Genomic DNA, 20,535 nt, shown 5'->3' with positions numbered 1-20,535 from the left:
TGGTGTAACACAACACAGTGTAACCCAGTAACGTGGGTGTGACCTCACGTTGATGACTACATGCACAATAGATTCAGAGAGCAACTATTATTAGCTCTTTGCTATTAAAGGCTGGAGAGCAGTTACAGAGGGAGCTAATTATTTTAGCTAATGGAATATAAAAAGCATTTAGAGCTTAGAATGAACAGCATCAGAAAGGTAAAACACCACTCAAAACAGATTGGGGAAGAAGGATCAGGATTGAATAAAAAGCATACTACTGCCCAGCCACAAGGCTTCTACCTGCCTTGGGGCCTGACCTACTGCTCACCCTCCCTTGAGAATCCAAGTATTTTGAATATTCTTTAGCTAGAAGAAGGAATAGTACTTCTGGAGTCTTGTTCTCATTTCCACAGCCTTAACTTTCATACTGTCTCTCTATGCTCACACGCACATACGAAGACTGGTAAAATCTTGAACAAAAAACATTTTTGCATCAAAAACTTGTCAAAGTTTGCCATGGGGGTGGAGGGCAGGAGCTTTAGCACAAGTTTCTTTTTGAGAAAAATTAAACGTAGATGTTTTGCATCAGATCAGCATTCAGTTGAAAGATACCCCACTGGAAATGTGCTTAGTCCCTCTAATTAATAACGCCTTGTAGTCCACCTGGAAGTTAACACCTAAATGAAAACAGTGCTAAGAGGGACCCAAAGTTATACCCCACATCACATGAAGTACTTCAATTTGCCTCTTGAGCTGCTAATGTTAATTAAGTAGTAAACACTTGGTTTCAGGAGCAACAAGACATGGATACAGAAATCGCTGCAGTGTGCAGGCAACGAATACTCTTTAAGTTTTATCTTTGAGGGACCCATTTCAATTTGAAGTTTAGCATGATCTTTAAAGTTAGAAAAGTATCTTTGAAAACTTTCAGCTTCATTACTAAGAATTCCTCTGTTTTACCCAGCTAATTTACAGATTTCTATCACTGAAGCACACACCTTAAAGATTACCTCAGCTCTGCTTTGAGCTCCAAATCAGTGTTGTACTTCTGTTCTCCACCTAAAAAGAGGACTGTTGTATGCACTGGATTTGAGAACAGATACTAAGTACATCACTAGGTTTGCTCACTCCAGAATGCACTGAACCAATCAGCCATTCTAGGAGTGGAAATTCTGCCAGGTGCCACGTGGCTCTGTCTACAGCCCTAGGAGTTTTCAATTCTTGCAACTCTCTTCCAAAAGGGAACTCCATATCTAAGGATTAATGGTACACACCTTTCCCAAGTGAAAGACAAATATGCAGACTAACCCTTAGTCAACAAATCAAGTATGTTCTCTTCTTATCAAGCTCTCTGTTCTTTCGTGTCTATTCTACAGCATTCACATCCACCTAGAAACAGTTTTGTTTCCAAGGGTAAACAGAAGATCTGTTAAAAATTGAGTAATTTAGCTTTATACTTACTCTGTATTTTGATAAACTTCTACTGAGATATTAAGCCCTTCCAATTCCTCCTTTAAGATCTGCAGGTCTGAGTTTACAAAACTCAGTTCCAGTAGTACCTGCTCTCGTACTTTATTGTTGGTGGTTGCTCTGCAGAAAGAAAGAGACATACAAATTTTTTACTGCCGAGGAAAAGGGTTTGTGCATAAGCTTGGTTGAATCCCTTGCTAGCATTCTCAGCATTTTTAAGATTTTTTTTTTTTTTTTATCTCCTTAAGAGATGATACAAGACTTCGTTTCAGAATTCATTAGGTTTTTCTGTCAAGAGACAGCCTGGGATAGTTTCCAGATAACAGCACACAGACACACAGGTTGGCTATATGCTACATTTTTTTGTGCCATTACTGTATTTGAAAATAAGCCTGACCCTTAATCAACAAAACTAAAGCTTCTTAAACAGAATTACCATCTTATTTGCAGATTATGTGACCTTTTCCCAAAAGTTATAAGGGTGGAAGTGGGGAGAGTCAGGAGTTATTTTTTCAAAAGAGACTTCCCCATTTTATAAACTGAATAATGATCAGTTGAGACTTCTGATCCTAATAATAAAAGAAAACAACTCTCCCATAGAACTGTTACTACAGAATGTTCTACAACCAAATATAGAGGTAGAAAGATATTTCTTTTAATACAATACAATTTTCTCTATAATTTTATTTTGCCAGATACAAATAGGATTTTTTTGTTTGCTTGTTTCCCTTGCCATTATTTATATTATCTTTATATTTACATGACACCATTTTGAACTGCTAGCACAGTGGATGTTTGCATTTAGACCCTGCCAGAGCATTTGCGTGACTTCTTATTTGTGTATTTCAGGATATTTTATCACTATTTCTAACCTGATTCCCATACAGTATTACTATTTTCAAGAGACTTAAACTGTTATCTATAACCGCAGATATGAGTTTAAGATAAACAGCCTTGAACCATACACAGGCTTAAGATACTGTACCCCTGTATTAGAGAATCCAAATCATTAGGCAACAACAAACTTAAGTTTGCAGCATTTTGCATTTACCTTTATTTTAAGATAAAATTCACCTTCATAAATATTTATGAATAACACTCTCATACACCTAGGCTCCACTTGGAACAACCCTCTGCTGAAGAACTAGTTATTCCGAGGCTAAAACTCTTAAGCTTGTACTTCATATTATAAATGTGTTATCTGTGAATTTTCTACGCTGTACTTTACTGAATACTTGAGATTGCTTAAATTAAGCAATGTTAACATCTGCTGCCTGCATAAACTAAACTGGACACGAACACAGGGTGGAGTGGATCTTCCTTGATAAAGGCAGCACCACATAGGTAACTGGGTGAGCTTTGACACTAGCAGCAATTTAATTATAATTTACTAAGGCTCCGTGTTTGATCTAGCTTACCAGCCTCCACGGGAGGGATTCTAGTACCTTTTTCAGAAACCCCAATGTTCCATCCAGGTGAACTTCTCCAATACAGCTATATTGCTGCCAACGTCCATGCCAATTTAGAGTTAATTGGATTACCTTTTCATGTTTTTGCACTGTAGACATACTTTGTAAAGTCAAACAGCAAAAGACACCAACAGGGGCAACATGATATCCTTGAGATCCACACAAATCTACTCTGCATTCAGTTTTAAATCAGAACTTCCATAACAAAAGACAACGAAAAGGAGACTGTGACTTTCAGAAGTTTTAAAGACAAAAGTCTTTGCGCTATATGGATCACTTGTTTCAAGCCTAGCATTTACTTTCAGCTGAAAGTAAAGAAACCTGCATTTCCAGTTTTTTCACAAGTCCTACTGCAGGACACTCCTTGTGGACAGCAATCGGTTTGTTTCTTTTAGAACTTCATGAAATGAAACCAGAATCTGAAAACAAAAACCTTGTTTATTTACGGTTTTCCTTAGGAGACTGTAAACAGGTCTAGTCATGTGAACTATCTAGTAGTCAGGTTACTTTAAAATTGCTTCTTTCAAAGAATTAGCAAGTTTTAGTACTCTAACAGGTGTGCATTCGTTTTAGATTTTTAACAACTCAGAAACAAGTCTGGTCCTCTACTCTTTAAATCAGCTTAGTTCCTACTCTTGTCAACAGCAATGTCAGTACTTCAGCCATTAATATTGGTATCAGGAGCCGAACTTTAGGACATCTTTACGTTGAACGTTAGAGTAACCAGTGTTCACACTCATCTCTTTAGTCTTTCCATCAGAACCATCTACTGAAGGAACAGCAATCAGTTTCAAAAGCAGACACAAGAATTTCGCAATGCATACAAAAAGTGGCAAAAGACCCTAAAGTCTTACTCCTTAAGTCAATTACCAGAAAACAAAGCAAAACTAAGTCAGTCACAGAGGGTAAAACTACATAAGCTTTGGACCTATCACCCCTCTTGCCAAAGGTGGAGATTAAGGCAGGTGACAGACAAAGGGCAACCTATCAATGGCAAGTTTAAGAGAAGTGAATTTATCCAAGCATTTCCATTTCTCTAAGGAAGCAGGACTACATTTTTGTTCTTGGAGACCAACTGATGCTCCAGTAGCAGAGAAACAGACACTTAAGGAGACTACTGCAGATGACTGCTGGGGAAATTTTCAGTTCTTCTATGTAACAGAGGGATGGACTGTTGGAAAGCTAGCTACAGGGGCTGTTTGCTAAGCAGCTCATCACAGGATGTAGTAGCCTCAAGACAGGGGCAACATAACGCTATTCCTATGGGGACAGCCATGTAAAACTGTCTTTAAAAAATGTTGGTGGACAAATTATAATAGATGAAGGGCAAAGTCTCTTCCATTTACCTCAAACTGTAGGAGAACTTGGTGGCAACTGTAACCCTGCTCAATTTAGGTGCTGCTACTCCTGTATCACTACTACATGGAATAAACAAGGCAACCAATGGTCCTTTTCACCGTGGAGCACAGACGTAAAGGATTTTGGAAAAAGCAACAGTACAGTAACAATACCTGTATTTGATTTAGGGTGTAAAAAGAACTCATTACAATATTCAGCAAGGTTCACCTGCCATTATCGCTAGCAATAAAGCTGATCAAACAGAGCAACATAAGATAATGTAACATTCAGCTCATTTGCTGTAACATTACAGCTTTGAAAATGCACTTCATAGCAGGTCATGACTCGATAGAGCTACAGCATTAAAAAAAACTCAGGGAGACTGACAAAGCATCCAGCAGTAATTTATGCAGCATGTTAAGAGGAACGGTTAGGCAGATTGGGAAAAAGTAATAGCTAAGAGAATTTTTAAAAATTAAAAGGAAAAAAAAATAAATTGTTTCTCAGGCAAGAGAACTTAGGAAGTCATAACAATTACCTTAAAAGATTTTCAGCACCAGCTCTCATTCTTACTGCTCTTAAGATCTGTTGGTTTAGGACAGCTCTTTGATTTTGCAGTTTGCTTCGACCAGTCTCAGCAAGAGGATTACATCCCTAGAATTAAGGAAACAAATTTTCTTGTTGCTGTTGGAAGAGACTGAAAAAGGAGTAACACTGAATTTGAATGAACTTTAATAGCATGGATTCTGTATGAATACAAATTCACTACACGTTCATCAATGATGAATGACTGACAAGTGTTTCTTTCTCATTAACCATCACCTGGTCACCAAAAGTGAAAAAGATACCAAAGTATTTGACATTAAAATCCAGGCAGAAAATATTTGTTTTAAAGCTTAAGTACATCTGTGAACCAGTCTGTTCTCCCCTAGAAATCTTTTGAAGCTATTTTCTAATTATAACCAAATTTGACAAGAGTGTTATTAAGTTTCTACGGGTTTCATAAAAACAGTATCTGGCAAGGCAGTAATTCCTATCAAATTCCTCTGCTTAACCTTTGCAAGGTATAAGAGTTCGATACTGAGATACATGCAGCCTGGAAATACAACTCTATCAACAACAGGCTTTGGTGGCACCACTGCTCACAGTTTCAAGAACCTTTCTAAGGATCTCTGCTCTTGTTCCTTCTGATGCTCAGATCTTCAGTACAATTCCTACCCCTCCTTCCCTAGGTTCCTCTCTTTACATCTCAGACTTATTTTTGGCACATACTGCTTATCTGTACAGCTCTTCTTCACACCCAGGAAACTCTCAGGTCTTTAAGTCTATCCTGCCATAACACAACAGCATCTTTGCATGCTGCAACAAAAATGTGAAATACGAATAAGCTTTATAAGTTAGTTCATCTGTATATGTTCACAGTCCCAGATGCAGTGATTTATCCACCCATTAGTTTTTCTTGTTACCCGTTGCCAAAACCAAGACTATGTATTAATAGCTCAGTATCAAGTAAAATGGAAAATGGAGTAATATGAGATGGGATAAGATGGGATATGGAATAGTAGAACTTGACAGGGTAAGATGATTATTATACCTTCAGACACTCATCAAATTAAGCCCTGAAAAAGTAAAGCATGGAATCCAGAATTCACAAGAATGGTCCTGTGTATGTGCATACCTTACACAAAGCACAAGACTCAAACGACTGCAACCTGTGTTTGAGCAGGACTGAGCCATTCTATTCTGCTGAGCACTGATAAGCTGAAACTGTTACCGATGAATAGGACTGCTTGTCTTTTTTTTTGTTGAGGGAAACACAATCTTAACACCTTAAACAGGTTAGAAGTTTCACTTCCACTTTTTTATGCTTTGCCTTGCCCTCCCCCTTTTTTAAAGTATCAATTGGCTTTGAATATTAGCACTCATTTATAGCCAACCAGCACATCCCTGCAGCTTTAAGTAGTGATTCTCAAGCAAGTAAGACCACTCTGTTTTAAGGCTTACCCTTAAACAGAGCATGTCCTGAGTGGTGTTGCTGGGTTTCATTACAAAGCTTGTCAAGATCCTACTGGATCAGGCACTACACAAGGAGGCGGCTCAGATCTCATACAAGTCTTCCCTCAAGTACTCCAACCACATTATTATGCACTGGTTTGGACCTCTCCCTCTAAGTTTTGCCGACAAAAATTTGGTTTTGCTATAACAGCATTTAAAAGCCTCTCAAACAAGCTCTAATTATGAGTGGTCAGGCAACAACATACCAGCACAGCAAAAGCTAGTATTTAAACAGAACATAAAGTTCTAATCATCTACTTGAAGTTCAATTCATATTTTCAGGGCTGGCAAGTTAAAATAAATTGACAACAGAGAAATGAGCTGATCAATCCAGATTACCATAGTCTAATACCGTTAATTTAAAACCCCTGGTTTGAAAAGTTTTAAACAAACAGGTAAAATGACAGGAGGCTTGTGCACACACCTTCAGAAGCACCATTTGCCAAATAACTTTTAAAACCACACCACATCGAATTACTACATTTGCAAAAATGTTTCTGCATTAAAATACAGCAGAAGCCCAACACTTGGGTGTGCAGTATATGCTCTCTTTGAGAGAGCACTGGCACCAGGCACAATAAATACATAGATGATGATCATCTTCCTGGCGAGGACATGCAGATGTAGCAAACTCATTCACTCACCTCAGATTACAAGTAGACCTTTAACTACCAAATGCTTTCTGCTCCTTTACACGTATTTATTCACAGACATAGTAGCAAGGCAAACTTAAAAGTACAACATGGCCTTGTATCCACAAGTTGCTTTCTGCTCTTAGCCTGCTTTTTTCTGGGCTGCCATTGTTTTTCCTTCTATGTTTTTTCTTCACTTGGTGTTGTGTAATCTTTCTGTACTACTGGTACTCCTTCTTCTATCCATGCCATTTTTTATTTGAACCTTGCCAATTATTTCTTGCTGTTTGCATTCAGTTTGAATACTTGATCCTCATCTTGGGCCCGTCATCTCTGTATCCCTGTGTAGGTCTGTGATGCTTTCTTCCAACTTTTTTCTTGACCACTTAGTACAAGCATCCTTCCTAAACATAACCTCGCCTTGCCCTTGTTTTCTTTTTCTCTGCAAAGCTGTAGCTTCTTTCCAGAACTCCCTGCCCTTCCTGTGTGCCAAACAAGTTTCATTACATCATTCAAATACTTCTTTACAGCTCTACTTCTGGGAATTTTTTCAGGAAGATCAGCTGCCTGATTCCCAAGCCTATGAAGCTCAGTAGAAGTGGTGCATTTATTTCAGTGGACCTTTGATCAAGCTCCAGCCCAGAAATCAAACAAGCTCCCACTGAACAATGAGCACAAAACTACAATGATCTTAAACTCTGTGCAAAGAGAAAAAAGTGGCAGAGGTGTTTCCCTGCATTTCAGGACCAGCCACTAATCTCTGTATGAAGCTTTAAAGCAAAACCAGCCCTGGAGCCTAGGAGGACAAGGCAGTGACAGACTGAGGTATCCGCATCACCTCCAGTGTGCCTGGAAGTGCAGCACTTTTGTCTCCCAGATGAAAGGCTTCTTGTGGATAGAGGAGACTGTTTCCAGGACAGGCTCACCAGCTGCAAGCATATACCTCCCATTTACTTCTCAAGGCCTATAAGGAACTCACATTTTACCTTTTGGAAAACATCGCTTTTTATATCTCCTGCACAGGGGATGGGGATGCTCAGCTAGTTTGTGTTCATTTACAGGCTTAAAGCCTTTATTGTAATCAGGCTGCCAGAAAACTGATGGATAGAAGTCTGCATATAGGACAGTGAAAATAACCAATATCTGCAAAAAAACCTATGGGAAATACACAATCTAGGGAAAAGTCCTCCTTGTATAAAGCACAAATTCTGCATACTAAAAGGTTATTTAGCAGACAGGTCCCAGAAAGTGCTTAATTTTGTTTCCCTCCATGTAGAAGATCCCTTTCCCAGACAGCATTTGTACTTGGTTCACATTTGGACTACCCCAAGAATGTTAATGCTCAGTTCATTACAATATCTGGCAGCCAAACTTCCCAGCAGCTTCCACACCTACTGTTTCATTTCTTGTCAACAGGATGCTAGATGCTTCACTTAATTACTGTTTATCTCTTTGCCAAGTCAGGACAACTTAGAGAGGGGACTGGATTTTACCCTGGCTTATATGCTATCAGTAAAATTAATTAAATAGCGACAACAGAATGGTTATTGCTAAGGAAGTTGCAAAAATGATCAGGAGTGGAGTACGATTTAAACTCTCATTGCATGCATTTTGAAGGGAAAAAAAGCAAAGTTACTCAATGTACTTGTTTCTGTGAAGACAGTTCAAATAGTAAACTCAGCTATCAAGTTTTAGAGCCTTTTTTTCCCCTCAGAGCATAGCTGCACTTCATTAAGTGTTTGAGCTACTTAAATATTATTATCCTTAGCTCCTGAACCAACAAAAAGCTTTTCAAAATCTAAAGTTCAGTTAGCTAGCTACTTTATTTCTTCCTGCTTGGTTGAATAGCACTGCTGAACTGCAGAATCAGGAAGCTGGTATGTTTTTAATATATCATTATCAGAGGCAAGACCTGGACAACAGTTAAAGACTCTTGCCATATGTCATTTATTGACCTAGCCAAGTAACATCTGAAAGAAATAGACACTGATATTAGACAAATAAACATGCATGTCCTGCATGCTTGATAGCAATCCTCTGACTAATTAATGGGGTGTGCTGACAGATTCCAATGGGATTGCTGCTCATCTCTTGTTAGAATTAAAGCCTGAGCTTAGGTGGCAGGACACCCCGCTGGGTTTTATTTTCAAGTTTATAAATGTTATCCCATACACATTTATTTGGCAAACAGTTGTATTACGAACGCTTGTGGGATCTCAACATGACGCTGTCTCTGTCACACCAGGCACAGCCAGCTCAACAGCAGGAGCTCAAGCGGAGCTAGGAAGTGGCTGACTGACAGTTCAGGACTCACATGGGATTTTGGAGATATTTTATTCTAGATTACGTGGGGGCAGAGAGGGTAGCTAGGCAAGCCTGTAGTCAGGTACTCCAGGCTTCATACTTAACTGTAGACAAACAGTAATCTTGCCTCTGTACAAGGCACCAATGCTTACCTCCCATCTGAAGGAGCCTCAAAATCCCCTGTCTAAGGGGTACAGGCAGGATCTTTGTGGTGTTCCAAGTTTAGGCTCTAGGCCTTAAGAAATTACCTACTACAGAGAGAAGATAGCTGTCCAACGTACCAGTACCAAACAAAGACACAGTTGTATTTAATTTGGATGCCAAGAAGTCCTTTCTGGAAGACAGAAGTATTTTTTAGTATCAGAAATCCAGTTGCAATGGACACAGAAATCATGACTGTTTGCCAAACAATGAGTAATGGCAGTAAGCATTTGAAATTAACATAAGTATGATTTATGAAGTAGTGGTTTGAACTTTTAAGATGAGCCACACAGTGAAGGTGACACAGAGTTGAAACTGGGTGTGCCTTCTTAAAATAAAACATTCCTGCCCAGCCAGTGCAACCTGTGCTGCTTGTCAAGCCCCGTAGTGTACGCAAATGGCCATATCCTCCAGATATTTAAACGTGTATGTAATTTAACTCATGCATGTAACTGCTTTGGCTGTAATAGCAACTGTAGTAAACAGTTTGATTCACACCAGTATTTCTAGAACTGGTCCTAAAGTCCTGCTAAATTATTATGTTTGTTTCTTTTACTGAAAGTTTCTCTTTGCATGTTTCTATGTTTCTACTAGTTCAGTTTTGAAATTTTAGCTATATACTGCAAGTCTTCCAATAATACAAGTTTTATCCGAGTTTAAAAAAAAAAAAAAAAAAAAAAGGTGGGAAGTGGGTGCAGAGGAAGAAGACCTGGTCTTCCAGAGCCTGGTCTACTTGTCCATGTCTAAGTGCCTGGCACAAAATACAAAATTTTATAGCTAATTATTGTATTAAATTCCAAATACTTATTTTCTGTACGCTATTCCATCTTGTCAAGCCACTCACTGCGCAAAATAAAAATTAGTATTTTGCCAGATATGTCTGTCTCTCGACTAACCAAGTTTCAGATGATTCTTAGTTTCACATGAAGGCCTACTTTCAGTTTTAGGTTTTATGAATTTGTATATAATGAGTGGATATGGCATGATGGGGGTATGAATCACCGCAATGTTGTTTCTCTCCTGCCAGACAAGTGGAAAGAGAACAAATAGGCAAATAAATATTCCTGTGTCAATGCTAATGTTGACAGTTGCCTGGCTACTAATGACTGAAAAGAACCACATGAGCTAAACCCCAGTGGAAGCACAGGTGCAGCAGGTTGGTAAACTGATACATTAACCACAGTTGTGGGGGAAGCCCTGCAGAAGAAAACCTAAAAGCTAAGGAGGGGAAGGAGAGAGTTAATTAGGGAAGTGTTGATTCATGAGCTGGTTACCATACCTATCATCATTTTCAGGCTGGTGCTTCATTTATAGGATGGCTTGTTTTCTGTTTTTAGCCTTTTCCTCTGACAGGGAGGACTAATATATACAGTCTTTCTTTCTGAATCATCAGCTTGGACTATATAATAAGTAGCTAGCCTCACCGATAGAGCCAAAGGTTTAAGAAAGGGAAAAGAAAAGAAAATAAGCATCTTCATTAAACTGATCAGAATCTAAAGATTCATTAAGCTAGCTGTCCTACTGCTCTGCTTTATGTAGCACAAAGGACTGCTATCCAAAACAACCAAATTGAAGACAGAATGCTTAGTGCTGTACCAGCAGATGCTTGGAGAGGTACAGAAAAGGTAACCTTGGAAAATGAACTATGGCTTTTTCTTACAATTTATTGCAATTTCCTGACTGATTTAGGGAATCTGAAGAGCTACAATCTGTGTAAGGTGTTACAAAGCAGTAAACCAAGATGGGAAAGATACAGTAGAAAGAACTTCCTAGATAACTCCTCCTTGCTCTGTTCCTACCCACCTAAAAAACCCCAACCAAACTAAAAAAAACAAACAAGAAAAACCACAAAACCAAAACAAGGCAGGCATAGCCCTACTATTAGATCACCATGCCAGCATTGGATCCTGTGACTGGCTGAGTACTACTTTATAAATATCCCAAATTCTGTATACTGACATGTTTTGGGGAATATTTACTTTGTGAAAACTTACTGGTTAAGTGGGGTGGGGTGCTGTAATGAAAAAGAAAAGGGGGGGGGGGGGGGAGAATGGGAGAACAGCTTGAAAAAGAGCTGTTTCTCCCACAAAAATTCAGAAGTAGATGAAAAAAACACAAATGAAACAAACAACAGTAAGAGGTCTGAGAGGCCAAGCAATCCACAGAACCACGGCAGGCTTAAAGAGTAACTTCCCCAGAGGTGGGAGAAGCATCTCACATAAGCAAAGCAGCACATGAGGACAGACCTGCTTTAATTACTATCAGTCTGCTGAAAAATCCTTCCTGCCTAAATGCCTTGCTCTACTTTTAAAACAAATTGTTCTTTGCTCTTATCATTAGTTTTGTCATATTTTCTGCTGACCACAGACTCTTTCATAGGGAAGAAAGACTGGGGGCAGAATTTGAATGGATGTGTGGGATGCGCATGGTTGATTCACAGGTTGCTGCCACTAATAGTGAAAGAATGAGGAACTCTACACAGAGGAGGTCAAGGCACCAGGCTGACGGTCCAAGAGCACTTGCACCACCCAGGAGTGCGGGTACAGTTTGCTCTGACAATGTACCACGGAATAGACTGAACTAAGCTATCCGCATGTGATGGTAGAGATAAACAGTAGCAGAACCAGTTTCCTGGCGAGTTATCTTCCCAGAAAGTAAAAAGTTCTAGACAGAAGCTCCATCTTCTTTTTGACAGAAAATAAAGTGCTTCTTCCACTTTGCCATATCCTCTTCAGGACACCACCAGCAAGGGTTTTGTTGTTTGGTTTGGTTTTAAAACTAAAATTCTTCTCACAGTTCAAATTGCAGCTGATCAAATGGTTAAAGAGGGCTGTTTTGGAGGGGAGATATAAAGGGAAGGGAATAAGGGCAACATTGACAAAGTTGCATATACCCTGTGTGGCTGCACAGGTAACTTCCTTAAAACTAGGTATTAAAAAAAAAAAAAAGAAGCATCCAGGACTCAAAGCATCCTCTATGTTTTGAGAAATTTAAATTTTGCTTGTATAAACATGACAGGCTTTTGCCATGAAGAAAAAGGAAATAATCAACAGAGACAGGGTCAGAGAAAGAGGAAAAGGTCCCTACAGAGCAGCTCTGACATCACTGGAAGGGAACAGAGAGAGAGAGTCTGAGAAAGGGTGCAAGTGGACTGCAGTAGCTGCCACCCATCACATCTCAGACTCACCTGGCAATGTCACAGCAAGCCTAACTTTCTAGTGTGGCAACAGAATTTGAAGCAGGAACCAAGATTGTGCGTTTGTTTCCCCATTTCTGGTCATGGCCCTTCACATAAAGCCAGTCATAGTTTTACAGGGCCTCCTCCCTACAGAAAAAAAAAAAGGCACTAAACAATAATTAAGTAAATAAATTGTTTTACATATTACATCCTAGGGATACAGAGGGTTGTTTTCTGGTATGCTGTATTTAAGACTTCAAAAAGCGTAATACACAACAAGGCACTATACAAAGGTTGAACATACTTCCCACAGTAATCCATTCATCAAAAGAAAATATCAAGCATCTAAAACAAATTGATATTGTATGAACTGCTCAATTTTTCTCAATTACAAAATTTCACTGTGTACAATATTCTTGCACAGTATGGAAGGCAACCTCATTGTGTAAATAGTGCTTGAAAGCCCTTTTATGAGCAGGACTGATACAAAGCAAGTGTTTTCACCTTGCTCCACAGTTTATAGAATAAAAAGGTAAATTAAATAAAGGTATTTTGATCTAAAACCACAAGGACTATCCCTGGAAACCAATGTGATTCTGCACCAACAAAACTGCTAAACCAACACTCAAATCCTTTCAGGAAAGCAAAAAGTAGTGTGATGCAAAAAGGGAGGGGAAAGCAATACAAATGACCTCAGGAGAGGCAGGGTGGGGGACCTAGGTACACACATAGACAGCTCAGTCACTAGTTTCAGTTACATGAAATCACCTAGCATACCATTCAGATACACATTTCAGGCCTAAAGATACTACATCAAAAGTACCTCCTTGGGTTCACAACTTGCATCTGTTCAAGACTCCAGGAGTGGGATTCTTTTGGTTGGGAGGTTTTTTTCCTTTCTCCCCTCTTCTCCTAGAACTACTGAGTCAGAATGAAAGCTCTGATCTTTGAGACCATTCAACTAATGTATAACAAGGAATACTGGTTTCCCACTTATACCTAACTTCTAGGGACAGAAGGCTTTGAGCATCTAGCCTGATCTGAAGTTTACAACTTTATTAAAGACACTTGTAAACTGGATGAACCTTTCAAAGATCTGAAGGAACGACAAGGGAAGGATGTTCCACTGCAACACTGGCTCACCCAGATTCAATCAAATTCATATCTATTTTCTACTGCTTTAAGACATAAGTAATTCAGAAGTGGGAAAGATGTTCATGATTGTATAAGACTGATCTACAGTGTTTCCACGTATTGAGAAAAACTTAATTCCTTTCCAGGATATCTAATCTAATGCTGTTTCAGTGAACTTAAACCTAATATACAACAATCCAACTGAAAACAAACCCAGTCCTTTAGCAAGTCTGAGTGCAGAAGATATACTCCTCTTACGACTTAAGAGGCACAACTTGGCTATTAAAGTGAGGTCCCCATCAGTAAAGACAAATACGTGGAAGAGTTGGTTTATGTAACTTAATGAATTTCACAAGTTCATGAAAAGTCACCTTTTTTTACTAACATGCCTCAAGGCAGCCTATGAGCATCCCACACCATAGAAAACATAGCTGTGAAAACTCTTAAATAATTACAGCTTTGCCACAATTTGTAATTTCCTGCTATGGACTACTAAGAAAGAAGTGATTACTCATCAAAAAAATATAGTAACAGACAAGATTTGGTCAAAGTTTTGCCTGCCTAGTTATTTATGCGTCAGCACTGATTCCTTGCGGCATGGCTGGCACAGGTAGAACTTCACACTTTTTGGCTGCAAACTTCCTCTGCTAAAGGGCAATATTGTTACTTAAGCTCCTACAGGCTTAGGGATTTGGTAAATACTGGGGGCAAAAAACCAAACAGCCTGTAAAGAGGGCAACAGAGCAAAGCACATGTTCCCCCCCTACCGTGTAATGCAGACGGCAGCTGGAGCGCAGCGTAGGGGTACTTCTGTGCAGAGAGCAGCAACAACCTGATGCATGAGGTGCATTTTTTTTTTTCTTTAATAACCAGTTCATGGTCTCAGAGCCAGAACCTAGACCGTGTATACCTACACGCCCCTATCTGAAGCCCATCAACAAAAGTTAGAGGTGCGGGGAAGGTAACACAGAGCGAGGGGAGGCTGGGCCAGGGCTCCCCGAAAACGGCCCGTCCTGCCCTTTACCTCCGGTGAAGTTCACAGCAGCCCCCAGGGCTGCATTACCGGCCATACTTCACTGTAATTGCTGTTGTGCTGAAAGAACGCAAGGTGCAGGTTATGGCATAAGCCGCCCACTCAGTCTGAAAAGTAATTAGGGCAGATGTTCATTAAAAACTTCCTAATGAGTCTGTTAACTTCATTGCCTTGCTCCAGCAAACTTTCTTACAGGTACGCAAGGCAAGTTACTAGAGAGCGAGCGAGGGGACGCAGTAAGGTGCCATCAGGGAAGAGCGCGGGGGCAAAGGAGAGAAAAAAAGGGACAAAAAGAAGGTCGGCGGGTGGAATTTCCCTGGCTCCGCAGGGGTATGAGGGCTCCCAGCCTCCAGGGTGAAGCCGAGCCCAGAGGCAGCGGAGGATGGCTCCCGCAGCCGCCCGGGAGCCCCCCGCCCACCGCAGCCCGGCTGCGGGCGCTGCCCTGCCCCGGGCCGGCCAGCCGCGCTCCGCCACAGCCGAGAGCCCCGTCTCGCCTCCTCGCCCGCCGCCCCCCGAGGCAGAGGCAGCCCCCGCCGCCGCGGGGACGGAGCCCAAGACGCTCCGCCAGGACAGAGCAGCCGGGGACCCGCCCAACCGGCCGGGCACGCAGCCCGCTGCCCCCGCGCCTCCCACCTTCCGAAAGTAGCCGTCCTCCGCCGGCTCCGCCGCCTGGCAGCCGCGGGGCGGCAGGGCGTCTGTCATCTCCGGGCACGCCAGCCGTTCCTCCGCCGCTGCTGCCAGCACCCGCGACCCTGCGGGAAATGTCGGCGCTGCCCCACGGCGCCGCCCGGCTCCACCTCCGGGGTGGCGGGGAGGAGCTGTCCCGCCCCAGAGCGCAGCCCCTCCGCCGCGCTGCCTGGCGGCCCTGCCGAGGTGCGGGCGGCGACCCCCGGGCCGCGCCCCGTGGCAGCCTCGCAGCCCCCGGGGGGGCGGGTGAGGTGCCCCCGGTGCCCAGCCGGGCGGCGGCTGCGGCTGACTGGAAGGGCTCGGTCCGCTCCTCCCCGGCCTGCCGGCGGGGCTTCGCCGAACCGTGGCGGAGCCTGGTTGGCCGTCCCGGAGGCACCGCTCGCCTCTTGCCGCTTCCTCACGGCCTTACTCCGCCGGGGCCACGGGGCCGCCGCCGGCTCGGCCCGAGGCCCGGTGCCCGCTCCTCCGGGAGCGGGGCTCCCCAAAGGTGGGCTTTGGCGTGTGGTGGGGCCGGGGCACGGCTCGCCGGCCTGGCCTCTTCCCCGGCCGGCGGGGAGCCCCCGGCGCCCGCACCCTTGGAGGGGGGAGGGCAGGAGCCCAGGAGAGATCCCAGAGCCCAGGAGAGATCCCAGAGCCCGGGGAGCTGAGGCGGCTCCGGCCCTGGCCCCCGGTAAGAGCAACAGCATCTCGGTGAAAAGCAGGACTGGCCCCGGCTCCGGCAAACTGCCGTGGGGTCAGCCCCAGCGCTGCCCGAGCCTGCAGCGCCCGCACCGAACACCTCCTGGCTGAGCCACGCCGCGGTGTCACCAGCTTCGCGAAGGTTGACACGGGACGCTCGTGTAAGGAAACTGCCAGCGCTGGTTCCTAACGCTAGCCAGAGCTAACCTACAGAGCAATGCGGGCATTCAGCACTGAAGACGCGATACCGTAAAATACTTAAATCGATATTACCAAAGTTGTCTTTCCCCACCCTACCCTTTCTCTTAGAAGCATGGTCTAGTTGTGTCAGGAAAAAAATCTGCAGAGACAACATTTCCTTATCAACGGAAAATTATCTTTGGAATTACATCCTTTACTGAAACTTTCTTTGAAATCGCCAATGTCTCTGGAGAGTTGTGCAGAGCAGCCTGGTTAAACTGTCTACTGCCTGTTTTTTAGGAAGAAGACTAGAGTCAGCAGCTCAGGAATCCAAAGATCTGCTTCTCTCTCTCTTGAAGTCAGCTGAATTATGTTCTTCGGAATTTTGTTTACTCTTACCCCAGTACTTTTCCCTTTTTTTCAACAATTCTAAAGATATTGGATGAATGTATCAAACTATACATTAAATAGAAACAGGTAAAAGTGGGAAAGCAGTTTAACTTGCTCTATTTCTATTTAGAGGGTGTAAAAAATGTTTTACATTATTTTTATGCTATTACAAAATGTACTTACGTGCCAAATTAAAAAGGATTCTAAAATCAAATCTTGCAAATCAGTCTAAAACTCCAGTGCAATACATATAAATTAGTTTAGGTTAATATAAACGAGAGATACATGAGTAATTTGCCATGCTGATACAATCTGGCAATTAAAACAGTATTAATATGATCGTCTGGGGAGTTTGCAGGGCTTTCACTGGATTTACTGAAAAGTGATCTCATTGAAAGGCTGCAGCTATTACTCCAAATAAAGTCCTAAGAGTTTATAGCCAGGTCAAAGGGTCAGGCAGTGAACAACATGACACGAGTGACTACTATCATGGTTATGCATAAAACACAAATTTGCAAAAGTTTCTGCACACTACAACACCACAAATAACTTCTAATATATCTAGGTGACAAAGAAAAGCCTTTCTGCCTTGCTGGTGGATTCTTTGAATAAAGCAAAGTCAGTGCTACACACAGCAAATTTCTACAGCTAATTCAGGAGAGTCCAAGATAGCTCTTACAGGCTTCCTCCTCCATCTTTAGTGTCCTAGATATATCACCCCACGCTCTCACAGCTGCCACATTAGACTGTGCCTTCCCCTCTGTTCGGTAAAGGGTACCTCAACCTGACTGCATTAGAACTGATACCATATTTCTTAAGTCTCTGTATGTTTTGTCTGCATATGGTGAATAAGGTTTTTTGCAAAAGGCACACGTTGATAGTATGGTCTCAGTAGCGAGGGCTGAGCTGTGTAATCACTGGGTAGGAGTGCTCCCTGACTCTGGAATGTAAATTGCAGCTTAGAACATTCCAAAACCTGATTTACCCTCAGAAAAACATGTCCCTGCCTTCTCACCAGTTGGTTAAACATCTTGTCTCCAGTAGCTCTTAAGTTGCTATTAGAATTCCTAAATAGAAGTGGGTTCATACCACAAACTTTCTCACAGTTATATTAATCAGAAAGTTTGGTTTGCTGCATTGTAAAGATTAATAACAGGCTAGGAATCTGGAATGCATGTGCTCAGAAAAAGAGGCATATAGTATAGATGCAGATGTTTAGTTGAAATTTAATATTAGGAGAGAGAAAATTCAGTGATCTGGTGCACTGGACATGGCATTATCTCTGAGAAAGCATCAAATGCTTAAGAATTTGCATCCAAAGAAGATCAGTATGTTGTGCCTGAAGTAATGAATCTTATCTCTGTGTCACATCTCTCTTTGTTTTAGGGAACTCGGCTTTATGCATCTTCACAGATAAACCAGCCAGGTGATCCAAACAATGACCACAATGAAAACAGGCACAGAATGGCAGAGCTTGAGTTGTTCCAGATTTTGTCCTATGATACCAAAAGGTAAGAGGGACCAGAATTTGAACACCCTGGCCACAGACACACAATAGTATATATGATATACAAGTGCATTATGCCATATGTATGGTATATACCATGTATATATGCACATTATGTGCTGTATTTCAGTTATGTTTCTGTCCTTTCACTTGCTTAGTCAATTCTGTACTTCTCCCCTTCCCCCATCTTAAAAAAAATATATGAATATATGAAATTCCATCTTTAGCCTTCTCTTCGGCCACTAGGAAATGGTCTCAGTTTGGGAAATTAATTTCCTGCTGGGACAGCTGTTGATGCACTGTTACATACTGAAGATAAGAATCTGCTTTGACTTAGGACAGGTGCTGCTCTCTGGAATGAGAATGAGGGTTTTTTGGTGATTTTACAGACCTTGCGGCTGTAGGATGGTAACAAGTGCCTGCCTCAAAGACAGCTTTTGTCCTGGAGAGACAGAGGCTTATCAGTAAAAAAGCACATTAGAATGATACTGTATGAAGGGAGAAGTATGCATCAACTCCTGCTGTTTCTCAGGGTAGGTTCTTGAATTCTGAACCTGCCACATAGTTATATGTTTCTCTGCCTATTGGAGGCTCTGAATATTAAACTTCTGTTCTGAGCAGAAACACAAAGATTTAGTCAGTAACCCTGGCAACCTGTAGCTTTGTGGTCAATGAATTCACATGCAGCAGTTAGTCAAGTTAGTATCATTCTTTATTTCTGAAGATTGCAGCTCTTAATGAGTAAATGTCTGGCTACTGTAGGGAAGTTTTAGGTGAGGAGAGAGGAAAAGGGATCATAGGTTGATCCCCCCCCCCCCCCTTTCAAGTATGCATTTGGGGAAAAAAAAAAAAGAAAAGAGATTGAGAATGGCAAAACCAGGGCATGGGGACACAGTAGCAATAATGATGTGAATCTGCTTTCAGTCTGTTGTAAGTTTACAAGATGCAGGAGATTTTCAAGTTAAAAAAGTTTGAGAGTAAAGAACGGGAAGGTGCTCTCATGAACAAAAGTTCTTCTGCATTTTATGACAGATGCATTGAAAAGTGACCAGACAGTCAAGTAAGAAGTGCCAGTAGAAGATTTCCTTACCAAGAAATTTACTGAGCAATCGCAAAATGGTATAAAAACGGTACATAAACTCAGTTATAAGGGCTTTGGATGGCCATGATATGGTTGGCTATAGATACAGTGTTTCACTGCTTCTTTAAGTGAAGTGTGGGACATCTGTTAACTGCAGCTTTATCTTCAGTGAAAAGAAGAAAGCTAATATGCTTTGCCTATTCTACTGTGAGATGACGGTGTAAACAAGACATTGCAGTTTCAGTGGGAATTAAGAATGTAAGGCCAAACATGGGCAAAATGATTATCACCACTTTTCCCAGATAATGCCTTGCCTTTAGCTGAGATCCATAGATAAAAGTGTGCTTAAGGACAATATTCGTTATCTTGTTTGTTTGTTCACTGTTTTTAAAATCGAAAATTAGCACTTTGTAGAGGCTAAAACAACGCCTCAGGGTCTGTACTTCATGTGTCTATTTTGTCAACTCATACAGTAGCCATGTGTTGGCAGGAAAAATATTTGGGTGAATATTCCCACTGAATGCAAGATAAGGCAGAGATGAAGTCAAGCTGTTTCTCTCTTTCTGGTGTGTTTTGAAAAATAAAAAGATAGTATATTTAATATTGTATTTTTATACCTCCTGTACTTATGTTTTCTGTTTTTCTTTAACATGTTTTTAACATCCCTGTAAATGAATCAAATGTTTGCTTCCTTCTTTTATATATTGGTTATGCTGCTTTCACTCTGAAGTTCCAGTGACTCACATAACTTAAAACGACTCAGCAAAAAGTTACCTATTTCAAGAACTAGTTTTAAAGAATGTAACAAAAGATACAAGAAGATACTTCTATAGTTGACTGTCTTGAGGAACTAATTCAGAAACAGAGGTTGAAAATGTTTTGGAAGACTAAAGCCTAAAGTCCATCTATGGCTTAAGGACTCGATATGTACTGGCAAGTACGTGAGTTTTCATTAAAAAATGTTGATTTTTTTTTTCACCAGACAAATAACAAAAAAAAAATATTTTAAACGAAAGCTCTCCAGACCTACTAATATTTTAGTTTCCTTACAATTATCAAAAGATAATTGAATTTTTTTCTTATTTAACAGCTACAAATAGCAATTGTCACCTCGTTTAACAATTGTTTACAAGAGATAGTTTACTGTGGAGAAGGAAATACCACTAGGATGCAAAAGTAACTCTAATCTGATAAAAGCCTTAGAGGGGAAAAACTT

General features: G+C 41.4%; 1 protein-coding gene across 2 annotated transcripts in view; it reads right to left on the bottom strand.

Annotated features, from left to right (window-relative positions):
* RHPN2 (rhophilin Rho GTPase binding protein 2) overlaps positions 1 to 15,616 on the bottom strand; it is a 30,886-nt gene extending 15,270 nt beyond the window's left edge. Inside the window, exons 1-4 of one of the 2 annotated variants that reach the window (XM_040615137.1) lie at positions 15,430 to 15,488; positions 12,639 to 12,776; positions 4,798 to 4,913; positions 1,444 to 1,572 (exon numbers count right to left, since the gene is read on the bottom strand). In XM_040615137.1, the coding sequence (XP_040471071.1) occupies positions 1,444 to 1,572; positions 4,798 to 4,826 (158 nt within the window). In that variant the 5' untranslated portion in view covers positions 4,827 to 4,913; positions 12,639 to 12,776; positions 15,430 to 15,488. Of the gene's footprint in view, positions 1 to 1,443; positions 1,573 to 4,797; positions 4,914 to 12,638; positions 12,777 to 15,429 lie in introns of both variants that reach the window. The other variant, XM_040615136.1, reaches the window with a different exon arrangement.
* Positions 15,617 to 20,535: the final 4,919 nt, after the last annotated feature.

This window comes from Falco naumanni, chromosome 15 (assembly GCF_017639655.2).
Source record: "Falco naumanni isolate bFalNau1 chromosome 15, bFalNau1.pat, whole genome shotgun sequence".
Lineage (NCBI taxonomy): Eukaryota > Metazoa > Chordata > Aves > Falconiformes > Falconidae > Falco > Falco naumanni.
This window is presented reverse-complemented; position numbering and strand designations above follow the sequence as displayed.